At 43.9% G+C, this 17,693-nt stretch overlaps 1 protein-coding gene across 1 annotated transcript in view; it reads left to right on the forward strand.

The window, feature by feature from the left end:
• LOC126249373 (relaxin receptor 2-like) overlaps positions 1-17,693 on the forward strand; it is a 379,385-nt gene that overhangs the window by 169,838 nt on the left and 191,854 nt on the right. Inside the window, exon 5 of the mRNA XM_049951026.1 lies at positions 8,402-8,473. Coding sequence (XP_049806983.1) covers positions 8,402-8,473 — 72 coding nt within the window. The remainder of the gene's footprint in view (positions 1-8,401; positions 8,474-17,693) is intronic.

A 17,693-nucleotide genomic window follows, 5' to 3' on the forward strand; every position in this document is an offset into this window, starting at 1 on the left:
ATATATCATTCGATGAACTGATACGGCTGTAAAATACAGAACTGTGATTTTGTGAATACATGGTTCAGTCACATTAATGTGATCACTGCATATGTTCGATATCGACATGCACTAACCACACACAGACGGAAGGTTGCAGCGCTAGCTGTGGAGGGTATATAATGCATATTGAGGGATGTGGAAAATGTCATGGTAGTTATGTGGAAACGGAGTGGTTTATCTAAAATCCAGCAGGGCATGATCATTGGCTTTCAGGCTAAAGGTGGAAGCATTTCTGAAATGGCTAAATTTGTACAATGTTTATGTGCCACCATGGTTGGAGTATACTGTGCATGGCAAAATGGCACTAACCAAAATCGGTACTGAGGCAACTGTGGTGCACCACGGGCTGTAGATGACAGGGGTAAATGATGGCTACAGAGATGTGTACAGACGAAAAGACTTGAAACTCACCGAGCGAGGTGGCGCAGTGGTTAGCACACTGGACTCGCATTCGGGAGGACGACGGTTCAATCCCGTCTCCGGCCATCCTGATTTAGGTTTTCCGTGATTTCCCTAAATCGTTTCAGGCGAATGCCGAGATGGTTCCTTTGAAAGGGCACGGCCGATTTCCTTCCCAATCCTTCCCTAACCCGAGCTTGCGCTCCGTCTCTAATGACCTCGTTGTCGACGGGACGTTAAACACTAACCACCACCACCACTTGAAACTGTTGACCAAATGACCATCCAGATAAACCAAGGGGCTACCAACAGTGTCTCTTCAATGACAGTTAGCGAACATTACTGCACACGGGCCTCTGCAGGAGGAGCTTGCTTCAAGCACCTAAACTCACTGCTGTTCTTCAGCGATGAAGGTTGGAATTTGCATGACAGTAACGCAACTGTACCACTGAGTGGCTACAGGTAGCCTTTTTAGACGAATCAGGTTTTATGCTCCACCGAACAGATGGCTGATAGCTTGTACAGCATAAAGCATCTGAAAGCAAACACCCTGCGTGAATCGTCGGAAGAGTCCAGGTTGGAGGACATTGCCTGAGTGATCTCGTCATTCATGAAAGAACAGTGAGTCAACACAAGTATGCACTTATCCTTGGGGACCATATCCACTCTCACATGCAGTTCATATTTTCTCCTATATTTAAACACAATCGACAGTCTGTGGGACCACGTCGATCGGGCTCTACACGCCATGGATCATCAGCTGAGAGTCCTAGCGCAGGTGGTCACAGCACTGGGGTTAGCATGGCTCCACATCCCCGTGAATACCTTCCAGAACCTCGCTTGGTCAGTTCCTGCACGTCTCACAGTGATCTGCACTGTAAGAGATGGTTATCCAGGCTTCTGACAGGTTAAAGTGACTCGACAGTGTATGTGTGTTAGCTTAGAAGCTCTCTGACTGGTTCATTTTCAAGAAAGGGGCATCCGTTTGGGGAGGGGAAGGGAGGTAAATGAGCAAGGCTTGATAAGGATTAGCGTAGGAGGGTTGGGCAAAGAGAAGTTTGGGATTGGGAGGTAGGGGAGGAGAGGGCGAAGATCTGGGGCAGAGATCTGAGAGGAAATGGAGGGGAAGGGTGAAGGAGGTCAAGGTGAAAAGTCAAATCTGGTCCACAGTACCTGTTGTCCTCCTACTCAGCAATACTCAAGAACGGATCACACCAGCGTTGTGCATGTGGTCTCATTAGTAGGTGAACTACATTTCCACAGAACTCTCCCTCTAATCTATATTCGTCCATGAAGTTACGCAGTATTATCCGTGTCTTGGTAAAGATGCGTTACATATATACTGCGAACCCGAACCCCATCAACAAAATTTCAGAGGTTGTTGAGGGAGTCATGAGTAACATAGTAGAGACTGGACCCTATTTACTCAAACGTCATGAAAAGAAACTACAGAGCATCGAAGTAACAGCGGAAAAGGTCTGTTGCTAGGTAACTCTTAAGGCAGTAAACGTAAGGCATATCAATGACAATACCGCCCGTTTCGGTAGTGTTGTTGTAGCAGACGTAGACTTGTTAGAAGGGATGTAACGCCCTACATACTGTTGACCCGTTGCGAGGAGTTTCGTCAGAAATCTGTCAGCATACGAACCGATGTTTGCTGCAAAAGGCCTAGTGGCAGGCGTAACTTCGACGACCTGTAACATTTCTGGACATACATTATCTCATCAGAAGTATATGGAAACCTGTTAATGGACATTAATATGAGGTGCGTCCTCCCTTCGCCTTTATGACGACTTGAACTGTGCTGGAGACACTTTCCATGAGGTATCTGTAGAGGAATGGCAGCCCATTCTTCCTGAAGGACCGAAACTAGAGAACGTGCTGACTTTTTAGTTTAAGGTTTGTGTCTACTGATGGTCCATCACGTATGTAACGGAATGGATCGCATTTTACATTTTTTACAAATATTCAAAAGACATTTTTATTGTATTCTAGTGACATATGATCTTACAATTAAACAAAAACTTAAAAATAGCTTTAGACTGAAAATTTATAACAATTTAAATCAAGATTGTTTTATTAGGAGCGAAGAATGAAGAAGACAGAACATAATATGTGAGTTTTCTTCACCAGTGCCATTCCAAATGCGAGGACCCTGATAGAATACTTCAAGCCACTCGCCCCCTTGTGGCATACTGATTTCTAATCCTATTGATTAACTGATTGTAGAGAAGCATCTCTGAATGACATGGACCTGGTGCCTTTAACCTGTCTTCTATGCTATTCTATTCTAGTAACTATTCTATTCTAATTTAATATAAGTCCTTGTATCGCTCTGTGTTTGGCTGGTCTATTCCATATATATACGATCTAGTTACCTTGTGGTATTGCTTCTACACAACAGCTCTTACAGGTTTAACGTGCCTATTCAGGGCACACACCGGCGTAGTTATAGCTAGTTAAAGTCTACAGATGTTATTTCTTGGCGTCCACTGATTTTGAAGGTGTTAGCCGCCAATTTGTCAGTGTAGTGTGCCCAATTTTGCATCCAATGTTTCGCTCATGAGTTATAAACTGTCATTGTCATAGCCAGTGTTATCGTTCTATGTCTTGATACTTTCCCACGGGTCAAGTTCATCTCGGGAAATTGTCTATCTAGTTCGTCTGTGCAGTCTTCTTTCTATGTATTCGGTATATACGCTGTCCAGTCTCCGTCCCCGGTAGTTGAGTGATGCCGGCACGGTAGCTCAGCGTGTTCGGTCAGAGGGTTAGCTACCCTCTGTAATAAAAAAACTGAGTTAATAGATCAACAACGAACTTAAGAGGGTGTCTTGCGACGTCCGCCCCGAGCAGATACAACGAACAAAAACGAACAAAATGAGATTTAAAAAAAAGTGGTCAGCGCGACTGACTGTCAATCCTAAGGGCCCGGGTTCGATTCCCGGCTGGGTCGGAGATTTTCTCCGCGCGGGGACTGGATGTTGTGTTGTCCTCATCATCATCATTTCATCCCATTGACGCGCAAGTCGCCGAAGTGGCGTCAAATCGAACGACTTGCACCAGGCGAGCGGTCTACCCGACGGGAGAGGTGCAGGAAGGAGTAAGTGACGTTCTGGAAGGTATGTGCAGCCATGGCCACTGTAGTGCCGTGGTCAGCTGCGCTAGGTTTCTCAGTTGAGGATCCATGGTGCGAACAGCCCGATCAAACAGGTCCCACAGATTCTCGATTGGGCTTAAATCCGGAGAGTTTGATGGCCAGGGGAGTATGGTAAACTCATCCTGGTGCTCTTCGAATCACACTGATAGACAGCGAGCTGTGTGACATGTTGCATTATCCTGCTTCTTGATGCCGTCATGCCGAGGGAAACCAAACTGCATGTAGGGTTGGTCATGATCCCCAAGGATAGATACATACTTGTGGCTATCCAGAAAGAGAAGATCATTTAGAGAACGCCACGAAAACATTTCTCAGATCATAACGCTCCGACGCTTTTTGAAGGCTGTTACCTTTCACACATTTCACTCCGTAAACAAAGGCGAGCATCGCTCCAGTGGAGAATAAAACATGGTTCATCTGAAAAGACCAGCTGTGGACGTCCCACTGCAGTATTGGCCTACAAATTACAGCCTTCGTCACAGATGAACAGCAGTCAACATGAGTACATGAACCAGGTGCCTTCTGCAGATACCTATAAGCAGCAACGTTCACTGAGCGGTTATTGACAAAACTCTGTTGGTAGCCCTTTGGTTCATCGGTGTATTGGGGTTGGGGGTCAGTTGCTCAAGAGTTTCACCTCTGATCGGACTCTTACACATCTCCACAGCCGTCGTTAACCACTGATATCTATGTCAGGTGGCGCACCAGAGCTGCCTCGTCTCCGATTTGGGATAGCGCCATTTTGCTGTGCAAGGTATACTTTAACCACGGTGGCCCGCGAACAGTTAACAAACTAAGCCGTTCCGGAAGTGCCTGTACCCTTGGTCTGAAAGCCAACGATAAGGTCCTTCTGGATATCAGATAAGCCGCTCGATTTCCTTCGTATGACAACGACTGCACTGTTTACCGCTTCCCTCAGACACGCTTTTTGTATCCTCCAATGCTAGTGCTACCACCTGCCACCTGTGAGTGGTTATTATGCGTTGACGTCGAATATAGGTGGCTGGCCGGCCGCGGCGACCGAGCGGTTCTAGGCGTTTCAGTCCGGAACCGCGCGACTGCTACGGTCGCAGGTTCGAATCCTATCTCGGGCATAGATGTGTGTTATGTCCTTAGGTTAGTTAGGTTTAAGTTCTAGGAGATTGATGACCTCCGATGTTGAGTCCCATAGTGCTCAGAGCCATTTGAACCATAGGCGGCGGTCGTATTAATGTGACTGGACCGTATAGTACGCGTGATATAATGCCAGCGGCACTGTTCAAGTCTTCCCATCTATCTGGGTTCCTCTATGGAATCTTAGACACTATCATGTGTGAAATTAAATTATCAGGTCCGAATATGTTGTGTGCACTGTAGATGTATATGCTCAGGGGCTCTTCGTTTCCGACGGTAATACTCTCTTCGCTGACATAGGTGCATTCGATAAAGATGTATTGGCCAGGGCCGTGTCTTGTTAAAAAGTGCACAGTGCCTCGACTGGAGTCTATGTGGCACATTTTCAATCATTCCCGGATGTTAGGAGTAAAGGAATAAACTCTGCGGCCTTTATGACAACTTGTCCACTGTCGGTGCCACGCATTCGTTCGCCAGTCTTAGTTGACGCTTTTCCCTTGCATCTTCCCTCGTGATTTCCATTACTTTATCTAGTCTGCCCCTGTTCAGCCAGTAATGTCATAGCCCGTTCACTAATAGCTAGGGTCATCGAATATATTCTGAGCACTACGCGGAGTGCTACCACTGACGTGGTGCGAAAGCCTCAGATAGTCTCAACAGAGCAATTCTTTGACCGAGCGTAACTACGCTTGTGATCGTTTTGTGACACCGTGTGTGTAGCGCTGTGCTCGCCGCAAAACGTGCTATTGATTCAAACAAAACACGCTGACACATTCTTATAGCGTAAGTATTTAAGTGACTGTGTTGAAGCGCGTGACATTATGTACAAGTTTTTTTTTTTTCTTTTTGCTTTATCAGCTGCCTTTTTAATGTGTTGGTTAAATGTCAATCGATCGTCAGTCTGTATGTCCAAGTATCTAGTTGCGTGTTTTCAGTGAATATTAGCATAGTGCAGTTTTGTAATCGAGTCTCTCTGTACTTTTTCTTGCAGTAATGTGTAGACAGTCTTGTCCGGGAACCATAGCGAACATGCTTTTCGGGTACCACCTGCCCATCTTATTTAGAATGCCACTGGCTTTGGTTTCCCGTTCTCTTCTTGGGTTTGCTGACACTAAAACCAACAGATCAACAGCGTATGCGACAATGACAATCCCGTGTGTGTGTGTGTGTGTGTGTGTGTGTGTGTGAGAGAGAGAGAGAGAGAGAGAGAGAGTGTGTGTATGTGTATCCCCATCCATTTCTGGATGATAATGGACATTAATATGGGATGATTCTGCCATTCGTCTTTATGACGACTTGAATTCTGTTGGTGACACTTTTAATGAGATGTCTGAATATCTGTGAAAGAATGGTAACCCATTGTTCTGCAAGAGCCGAAACCAGAGAAGGTAGTGATTTAGGACGCTGAGGTCTGGGACTAAGTAGATGTTGTAACTCATCCCAGAGTTGTTCCATCGTCTTATGGTCGTGACCCTACGCAGGCCAGTCGATTTCATGAATGTTATTGATCACAAATCACTGCCTCATAGATGCTGTCTTATGACAGGCTACATTGCTATGCTGACACAAACATCCATCGCATCAGAACTGCTGCGCTGCTGTACGCAGTACACAGTGCCGTATAATTTGTTATGCCCTTCCCCATTCAACATTTTTCTGAGCGCAATAAGCATACCACACCCTAACCACAAAAATACCTACGTACCATAACCTCTGTACTTAATTGTTGCAATTGTGACCCATTACTCCAAATCAATCGTTTCCAGTCATACACCGTTTAGTGGCGTCGTTCTTTACGCCACCTCAAGCGTCCCTTAGCACTGACTAGAGACATGTATGGCTTGTGAAGAGCTGCTCGAACACTGTACCCTATTCTTTTTAATTTACAACGTACAGTCACTGTGGTAGTTGGACTGCTTGCAGCACTTTGGAACTCACTAGCCATTTTTTCCGCTGATTTCATGCAATATTGTATAACCAGCCACCACATTGCTCGACGGCCCCCGTCCAACTGTATATGAGATTTTTCTGGTCTTGGTTTAGCTGTTGCTGTTCCTTCGTGTTTCCACTTCACAATCACATCATAAACGGTAGACTTGGGCAGTTTCAATGGGACTGAAATACCCTTGATGGATATGTTACTCAGGTCATACTCAACGACTAATCCACGTTCGAAGTCACTGAGCTTTCCTGACCGACATTCTCCTGTTACTGCTTTTCTACTGGCGACACAGCACTCGCCGCCACCTTTTATACTGGCGGGTCCTCCTCTCGTGACATCTAGTCGTCAGTTCAACATTACATACGTGCGCCCAGAAACTTCTTATCAGATAGTGTTAGTGCCTTTCTCTGTCCTCTACTACACCTCTAAGTTTGTCGGTATATTTTTATTTACCCTGTGCACGATTTATTCCAAGATATGAATAACATATTAACGCTTGTGAATATAGCCACATCAAGAAGGATGCACCTGACAGAAATAAGCTTTATCTGCTTGAAAGCTGGTTTTTGGTCGTTAATAGCAATCGTCACTTCCACCTATGTTTCACAACGTTTTATTGCAGACGAGCTAAGACTGAATTACAAGCCAATTTTCTTGTGTACACACCATGTGCAATGGAACTAAAGACAGCAGGGTGCGATACACGACATACAGAGTCACTGAACACACTGAGTTACTCCTCGTATTTTACTGACACCGTCAATAAATGTCGTGGAACAGAATGTCGTGTCGCATGATTCTCTTCCTTCTATTGAGCACGTGAAACTAACGCTTTTTTCAACAGTTCGTATTTAATGAGAACCAATATCCTTTAAATGTGATCATTACACGTAACACTTCACGAGCAGAATGAGATTTTCACTCTGTAGCGGAGTGTGCGCTGATATGAAACTTCCTGGCAGATTAAAACTGTGTGCCGGACCGAGACTCGAAATCGGGACCTTTGCCTTTCGCGATCAAGTGCTCTACCAACTGAGCTACCCAAGCACGACTCACGCCCCCTTCTCACAGCTTTACTTTTACCAGGTTCGCAGGAGAGCTTCTGTAAAGTTTGGAAGGTAGGAGACGAGGTACTGGTAGAAGTAAAGCTGTGAGGACGGGGCGTGAGTCGTGCTTGGGTAGCTCAGATGGTAGAGCACTTGACCGCGAAAGGCAAAGGTCCCGAGTTCGAGTCTCGGTCTGGCACACAGTTTTAATCTGCCAGGAAGTTTCACTTCCCGAGCAGTTTTGGTTTATGTTAACTCGACCTACAGATCGCTAAAGCGAAACTGGAAGTTTCTTCAGAAACACTGGGCACTGGATGTCTCATAACTCTCATGACAGATATCCGGTACTTATAACGGGCATCCCTAATGATAGGCGGCCGTTATCTTTTGTCAGGTGTTTCTAAATATATTTTCGGTATACATAGGCCTATACTTAAATTATCACTGAAGATAAGAAAAGCAGCTGCATCCAAGGGATTGTGTTCGAGGAAAATGGAATTTTTCAATGTTCAAAACGCATGTAACTTCTGATGCTTATTCACATAGCAAACCATCCACATAACAGGTTGTACGAGATCAACACTGCTTTCGTACCAGCAATGTGTCATCTGCCAATTTCATTTTAGTTGAACACAGAACGCAACAGTACACTTGCTTCCTGAAAAAAAGAAAACTGTGTTCTCATTAGTCTCCTTGTTTCAGAGACCTTCGGGCCATCAACATAGAGAACATAGACACCACGATGTTCACGTTACTGAAGAAATTAGATTTTGTGTAAGTACTGTTTTCAGTGTTACTTAAATTACATTCACTGTATTGTACTATCTGCACCCCTACACATTAATAGTATCATCAGAAATATCGTTATCTACATTGCTGACCACTACAATTGAAAACCACGAAACTGATATGCAACAAGCTTCAAATTGGTATTGAAACACTAACAATCTAAAGTGGAGATTTCACAGTCGCATCCTTGTACAAACCCGCAGGAGAAAAATTCGCTTTCTCACCACCAAAGTATTTTAACAACGAGAATACCTAAGTCATTGTAGGATAATTCAGTAGCTACAGCATTAACTGGGGCTGCAACGAAACAGACACAAGTGTTCTCTCTATCCTTCATGATCCGAAACTTCCCTGCTCCTTTACGACTAAAATGTGGAAGTGTGTCTACAGCCCCGATAACTTTATCACCAGCTCTAAGATACAAGCCTGCTGTATTGAAGTATTATATCGACTCATTCCTCTATACCAGAACAAACCAATTCAGATACACTTGTGTGCCGCAGTTAAGACCACTACAGTGCCGTTCCACAGAAGATTTAACTTCAGAGAAGGCAAGCGGACATATTTTCACGAGGATCCTGACGAAGCCATTGTGGACCTCACTCCTACATCCCAAACTACCAGGTATTTGCAAAAATACTACAAATAATCTCGAGTCAACACATACCATGAGGATGCAGGCCTCTCACATATATCTAAGAAACTGCTCTCTAAATGTGAGCAACTGTCAGAAACATCCTTTCAATGAAGAAACCATAATATGTAGTACAGCACAATAGATGGATCAAGACCTTACAGAGGATGAACATGACACACAACAGCAAAATAGCATGGAAGCTTATCAAAAAGCTCAACGGCGATCCAAAAGGCACCAGAGCGCCTGTTGAAGTAACACCCATCCCCGTGGTCAGTCGACTCCTCTTCAATGGAAAGTCCAATGCAAAACATCAAAAAGTAAAAATCAGCAGGGTCCTACAATCGGATATCCATACGTTCTCAACGCCTTTCACAATGAAAGAACTCAAACAGGGCCTCAGTACTATGAAAAACGGTAAAGCGGCTGGAGTGGATAGTATGTGTATGGAGCAGATCAAACATTTTGGCCCTGACGCCAAAACGTGGATACCGCAGCCCTTCAACCATTGCCGAGAAACTTATAAAGTCTAAAATTTGAAGAAAGACAGGGCTAGTGGCACTGCTGAAGCCTGGGAAGGAACCAGACTCGTCGAAGAACTAACGAACAGCGCCCCTTCTTTGTCATCTATACAAATTGTATCAGAGACTCATTTTGAATCGCCTTGCAGACTCTATCGATCTGAAACTTATCCTTCAATAGCCTGGTTGTAGACCTGGCTGATCATGCACCAGCCAAATTCTGTACCAGGCAGAACATATAAAAGAAGAGAACGAAAATAAAAAGATTACAGGGCTGACACTGGTCGACCTCAGTTCTGCATACGATACAGTCAGCCATATGTTGCTCTTCCAGAAACTCTATAACGAACTCAAAGATAACCATTTTGTCAATCTTGTTGATTATCTCTTACGAAATAGAGAATGTTACGTCGATCTCAATGGAAAGAAATGCATTTGGAGAAACTAAAAATATCGACTGGCCCAGGGAAGCGTTATGTCCCCCTCCCTTTTTAACTTATACACTAAAGACCAGACAGTACCAAATAATACTCTCTTATATTCAGATGACCTGGCAATCACAGCACAGTGCAGACCTTTCGAGGATGTAGAGCAGAGGCTGGAGAAAGCACTCAGAGTCTTGTCAGGATATTATCAAAGTAACTCCCTTAAACCAAATCCTTCGAAGAATCAAGTAAGTACTTGTCATCTTCATATCACCAAGCAAAGCGAAAGCTCAATGTTTCCTGAAATAATGCCGCATTGGAACACACGGATAAAGCAACACATTTGGATGTGACATTGGATAGAACTCTGAAATATAGACACGACTGTGAAAAGATCCGTCAAATATGGCGTCCAGGAATAATATTTTACGCAAAATCATAAACAGCAAATGGAGAGCAAAACCTACTATCCTGAGAACCACCGAACATGCACTATGCTTCTCTACAGCTGAATACGCCTGACCGATATGCAGCCTTAATGAAACATGTCCAGTAGCAACAGGGTGTATGAACTGTCTTGCGGGTCCCAGCTCCTAAAGAGCATCTCACCAACTCGCGGAGAGGCTCAGACAAACCAGCGATGATCGACATTCTCTCTTTGGCGCTGAGTACGAGCCTGGCTTCACAACAACCTGGAAATAGGCCGTCCAAACTATCCTTACCGATCAACCTCAACGATTTGTGGCTGAAAAATAAAGAAGCCATGGACGTATCCCAACAATGGGCTGAAAGACTATGATTGGTTTCCGGAAGAGAGAAGTAAATCAAGGCATTAAATGTACTACATATCATGCCGATATGGAATCTACGGGTTCTGAAATGGCATACACAACGCCGCGTACGATCTCAATTGTCCCACACAATTTCGGCCGAAAGGACAGATATTGTTCGCTCGGTCGTGCAGGATTGTGCAGCCGCTTCACGTACCTTGAGACGAGAAATGGGCTTTTTTTTTGTAGCAATACTACAAGGATGTGCTGAAAAGTAATGCCTATCTGTTTTCCATGTGAAAGCCCATAAAGGTTTTTAAATAAACGTCATTATTCCCCATGTCTACATGTTTATTTATCATCGTAGTCACCCTGGTGTCGAACAAATTTCTCCCAACGAGAGACCAGTTTGTTGATACAGTCACTGTAGAATGTTTCATTTTGTTGACAGAGCCACAACCTCAACCCTGCTTGCACAGCTTCATCACTGTCAAAGTGAATTCCTCCAGAATGTTCATTAAGTTTTGGAAACAGATGAAAATCGGATGGGGCCTAGTGGGACTCAATGGAGGGTGACCGAAGACGGTGAACCCAAGACGTCGAACTGTTGCAGACGTCGCAGCGCTCGTGTGTGTTCTGGATTGTCACTCTGAAGGAAAAGGTGCTCCACGTGTGAACGAACTCTTCGAATTAGAAACTCGATTACAGCACTGGGGACCGAACCGCAAAATAACCCTGGCTTCGGTGTGGGGCGGCGGTGATGTGATTGACTGCTGCAGCCTGTTGTGGGGTTGTGAACCACTGAGGGCTACGGCGGGGACGAAGTCTCTCCGTCGTTTTTAGGTTGATTCAAATAGCTCTGGGCACTATAGGACTTAACATCTGAGGTCATCAGTCCCCTAGAACTTAGAACTACTTAAACCTAACTAACCTAAGGACATCACACACATCCATGCCCGAGGCAGGATTCCAACCTGCGACCGTAGCGGTCGCGCGGTTCCAGACTGAAGCGCCTAGAACCGCTCGATCATACCGGCCGGCCGTTTTTAGGTCCCCAGTTCCATACAGTACAATACAATACCTTAATATGTACATACATAAATGTTTTGGTTGTTTTTTTCTCTGTGTGTAACAGTCTTCTCACAAACACGCCACAAACTTTGCGTCCTGATATTATTTGCCTGGTGGTACCTGGGCGGCGAAGTCATCGACGTCTGGCAGTATAGATTAACCACTTTGCTTCCACACTTACGCATCTGACCTGCTGCCTAAGGGAAAATAAGTATTAATACCTTACTCTTGACAAGAGCTGCGATGTACCAAAACTACAGTTCGGTAGTTTTTGTGCACTACATAAATGACGTAGTAAATGGTAGGATGGTCCTTAGTATTGGTAGCATTGGTATGGAAAGAAGCAAAAATCAATGTGTAAGAGGGAAACTGGGATACGACGACTTCTCTTTGTTATTTTGTTTGTCTGTTTTTCACATCATTAGAACCGCACATCATTCAGTGTTACTCCATTGCGTATTTTATGTCTTTACAGCATAAAAATGCAGTCACAGTTGAACATATTTCAGATAAATTTTCAGATTTAAACTAACATGCATGCCGAAAAGAAACGGATTACGTGCATCCTTATTCTGAAAGGTGAAGAATCTGAATGTGTACCTGGAACTGGACATCAAGTTACATATGCTACGCTTCGCTGAGTTTAAAGCAGAGTGACAGCAAAGATTGGTATCGACGGGAACATTGGCGTGGGAGGCAGGAGTTGCGCATTGAACATGCATAGCTTGAAGATTGCAGCATTGCTAACAAAAGCAATGGAGCCTTAATCCAGTCCACGGGTTGCGCGCTAAGTAATCCGTCACTGAGAATTAAACTTCTCTCGCCATTTAGCAGCAAATGAAAAAAAAAAAAAAAAAGGAAACTTGACTGGTGAGTAAGTGTCCACTCTGTGATCCAGTGTAGTGCCCCTTAACACCTTCCACAAGCAAATCAGGTGACGCTGCGATCAAATGAGACACTCACAGTCAAGGCGATTCTCAGTACAATGCGGCTCAGCATCCGTTGTGCCAGAGGGCTGTTAAGTCAAAGACTCGCACGTCTTTAAGCGCACTGTGTGAACAATATGCCAACAATGCAGCGCCCAACTCGAATATTGCTATAAATAGTCAATTATTCACCATTGTACAGGCAATACGATTACTATCAAAATGAAGTCTGCTCCGTAGACGTCTAATAAACTTAAAATAATTCAAATGGCTCTGAGCACTATGGGACTTAACATCTGTGGTCATCAGTCCCCTAGAACTTAGAACTACTTAAACCGAACTAACCTAAGGACATCACACACATCCACGCCCGAGGCAGGATTCGAACCTGCGACCGTAGCAGTCGCGCGGTTCCGGACTGAGCGCCTAGAACCGCTAAACCACCGCGGCCGGCCTTAAAATAATTGAGCCATCAATATTATCAAGGAGTCAATACAAGACAAGTAGCCACCCTATTGTCTATCGTGTTAAAGCGCCGCTTCCAGGTTACGAGGAGGTGAGCCTGACCCTAATCTAATCCGCCCCTCAGGTTAACAACGATGGCTGCCTGGATGTGGTTTTTAGGCGGTTTCTCACATCCAGATAGGTAAATACCAGGCTGGTACCCACGTCTGGCCTCAGAAACGCGCTACGCAAACGTTTAGAGAAACGTCGTCACACTTGAACATAGATTAACTCTAGACTCAGACAAGTGGGTACATAGATTAATATCGCCTCAACCCCTGTAACAGTACCGTCCCTGTAGTACAAACGGAAAAGGAAGAAGAAGAAGAAGAATACAACATAAGAGCAGTCTTGAATCAAAACAGCTCTGATCTTCTTTTTATCGATACTGCGAATTGTAAATATTTTTAATATCGTTGCAGTACGTATATAAATGTCATGGAATAAAGATACAATTAGTGTGAAACCTTAACTGCGTCTTAGACTAATTGTTACTTCCACGTTACATAAAAATTCTACATGTTTTGTGCTGGGCATGCTTTGTTAGAAACTCCATAAACGCACTATCAGTAGGAGAAAAAGTTTAAAACAATGCAGTCGTAATGAAACTATGACAGACTCGACGTTTATAATACTGTTCATACTTCGATGTACTAATATTTAACATCATCTATGGAATGGAAATATTAACAAGAGCGCCTGTTCATACTGTACCTGTAAGAGCTTGAAGGATTGCTAATACATTCTAGTGTTATTTGAAAAATGTGTACCGAAACTTCTAAAGACGGGATGGAGGAACACCGCATTTCCACAGGATGCTGGCAGATGGTAATAAATATTATTATTGAAAGGACTATTATGTAGATGGTATAAGAAACGACGACCCTTAGCTACTGTATTGTGGCTGCTCAGAGACAATTATGTTCTGAACATCACGTTGGATCAGTAAATATTGCAGATATTCCAAGACAGCGTCGACGAGAACAATTTCTACAATTAAGTGAATTTCAGTGACGTCGTATTATGAGCCTGAGAGAGGCTGAATGGCGCTTATGTAGAATTTCCCAATACGTTGGCAGTGTACAAATTTTACTAGACAGATTCTAGTGAAAATACACAGGCTTCTCATCCTGGTTACAGGCGTCGGAGGTATTCATTTCTGAATCGCTGAAATATACGAGTAGTCGTTTCTAATCTACTGGCCACAACAGTCCAAATTAGGACCAATGCTACTCCTCGAGTTTCTAACAGGACCATAAGTAGTAGATGGCAGTACGAAGAAATATGCCTCTCGCCAGGCTTATACTCTTCAACACTATGCAACTGGCCTCCATTGGAGAAGCTACGATTGCAACTATAGAGATGAATGACACTAAATTGTATTTAGTTAAAAAAGTAGACTCTGCCTTAATATGAGACGTTGTCGTTTGGAAGTACAGTGCCAATCAGCGGCAACTATGGGAGTTCATGACCATATGGCTCTTTCGTTCGTTGAAGGGACACCAAACAACACAGGATACATCCAGAGCATTATCCAGTCCATTCTGTTTCTCTTCCTGCGATGTCATGGAAAGTGCTGTTCCTGCGGGGTAATCCTTGTGTGCACAATTCTCGATTACTCAATATTTTCTCCAACAAGTTCGTCACCTACCCTGATTCTACATCCCAGCCAAGCAGCAAGGCTCATATGGAGCCTTAAGAACTCCCATTGGACAGTGATATCGATAAGGAGTAAGTGGGTAATATTAGTTGCTTCCATGTAATCCTTTCTGTTTCGTTGAGCATGGCGCGTAGACTATGTTGACAGACGGCAATATGATTTTCAGCCAGAATTTATAGTCTGTTGTCTGCAAATGGGATCTTCCTAATTTCGAGGAAACTCAGTATATTTACGTCTCATCATCACCTGCGTACAGCATTATTCATAAATATGCTTAATTTTTAGGAGTTCATGAGTAAGATACCATCTTAAGAGTTTTTAGTTATAATATATGTAGATTAGGACGGAAACACCATATGGGCGTTATAAATTTGTTCTTGACGATTTACTTCAAATTTTTACACAATAATCTAATGTACTCGCAGATTCAGACGGACATAGGTTATATATATTTTTAAACAAGAATGTACAGGTTTTTTTTAAACCGAATGTGAGAAAAAAATTACGTGCTGTTTTGTGCTGTGAAAATATGCCGTTGCGTTTTGAAGTCAGTTTTAACTACAATCTCTTGATATTTAAACCATTAGACAAGTGGTTTCTCCCATACTTATTCTTCCTCCTTCTACATAAGTTTAAACAAACATTCATACACAAGAATGTGCTGTTCTGGTTTCTTCCTCGCAGTCGGTTTTAACAGAAAACGGAAAAGTTATACTTACGTTCGAAACATTGTAATGTTCCGCAGTCTTAGATTAAAACTATACAGAATACAGTCATAAATGATAGCACAATAAACAAGGCTCTAGGTCGGAGAGAAGGGGAAAGAGGAGGTGCACAAAGAGAAGGGTTGGGAGGAAATGAACATAGATAGCAGGAAGGGGGAGACGGACAGAGCTATGGAGGAGGAGGAGACCGACCGAGAGAGGGGTAGGACGTGATGGACGGAGAGAGGGGGAGGAGGTGATTAGGATGTACATCCAATTCCCATACATATTTACTAATTGCGAGACATTGCCGGGTTCCGGTTCTAGGCGCTTCAGTCCGGAACCACGCGGCTGCTACGGTCGCAGGTTCCAACCCTGCCTTGGGCATAGAAGTGTGTGATGTCCTTAGGTTAGTTAGGTTTAAGTAGTTCTAAGTCTAGGGGACTGATGACCTCAGATGTTAAGTCCCATAGTGCTTAGAGCCATTTGAACCATTGCCGGGTTCGCTAGTAACATATAATTACTACACTAGGTACAAAAATGCCTTCAATTAATTTTGTTTAGGTTTGACATTGGAAGTAAAAGAAAATAACCATGCAGTGGCAAAAGTTCTTTATCACTTGTGAAATAATGCAAAATTTCTAACTTATTCCAAAGTTTGCTTGAAAACTCCCTGGAAGTATTTACTCCATATAATCCATTTCGTTCCGCACGGGAATTTTGAGTTGACTGAGCTGCTAATCTGAAATACATTGAAATTGCAGAAACACTAACAAATAAGGAAATTTTAAATATTGTGCGTTAGAGCATAATAGAAAGAATACATGATTAGTTCTGTGAGTGGTTTGCGGGTATTCAGGCTGCACAGTTTAGTGGACAGAGCTGTCACATCTCACAGCAACAATGTGTCTTATCCGGTTGGACATCGAGCCGAACTGAGTTTGCACTACAATTAATCCATGCTACTTCAGCTGCATGATAGAATACATCAATAGCAGTGGATGCCAAGTAGTGACGTTCTAGTGTCCCGCAATCCATGGTGAGAGATTTGCAACGCGTGAGAGGTCAAGAGAACGTGTTGACCAAAGAAACAGTCAAACACTGACGCTCTCGAAGTAAGCCAGCGTAACACAACCAACACGCAGCCTTGTAATAAATTGTTGAAAGATGACGTCACGGAGGTCTCGAAGATAAGACGCATTCACAGGCCACACTATATCAGAAATGTGAAGCCTGTTGTCCAAATTACCGACTATGCAAACCAGAGTTATGTAGCCAACACCACACCAGGAACTGGCCCCGTTTGACGACGATGAGTGTTACCCGGCAACGTTAGTTCTCCTCGGAACATCGTCACACGTAATCGTCCAGTAGGATCCTGTACGCGGAAGTGGGCACACCTGGAATGACAGCGTGTAATCATTCCTGTGTCGTGTTGTCGTTAGAGCACCACTGTAGGAGCGCTTCTCTCTACTACCGTGTGAAGGGAAGCCACAACAATGGCCGCCCTGCTGACAGTCCGTGGTGCTCCAAATGTCGTCGCAATACCCGTGTGGATATTTGTCTTGGTGCAAGCAAGTCAGTTTCCTGACGCAAGGAATGTGAGGTGGCTGTAAGATCCTGCACGGCCGAGTGAATAATACATCAGTTCTTCCCGCCAGTTGTGTGGGATCGTTGAGATCCTGAACAGCATAGGGTATGGCCCTTCTGAACCCATCGATTTCATATTCGCTTCAGTTGTGGGATCCCGATCAACGCCAGCAGCAGTATTGTGGAACGATAAACGGCAGTCTAAATAACCCACGAGTCTGCCGCTGTCGAATTTCGACTGTTGGTGGTAGACGTTTTTCCTTATTCAATGAGACATAAACGTTCTTGTAACAAACAAACAACATTGAAGTGCAACGTGTCACTGAGAAACCCGCTGTGTAATCTTTCCTTACATGCAGAATGGAGATAAAGTTACGCCTAACTACTGTGTATGGTTGTG

This window comes from Schistocerca nitens, chromosome 3 (genome assembly GCF_023898315.1).
Source record: "Schistocerca nitens isolate TAMUIC-IGC-003100 chromosome 3, iqSchNite1.1, whole genome shotgun sequence".
Taxonomy (NCBI): domain Eukaryota; kingdom Metazoa; phylum Arthropoda; class Insecta; order Orthoptera; family Acrididae; genus Schistocerca; species Schistocerca nitens.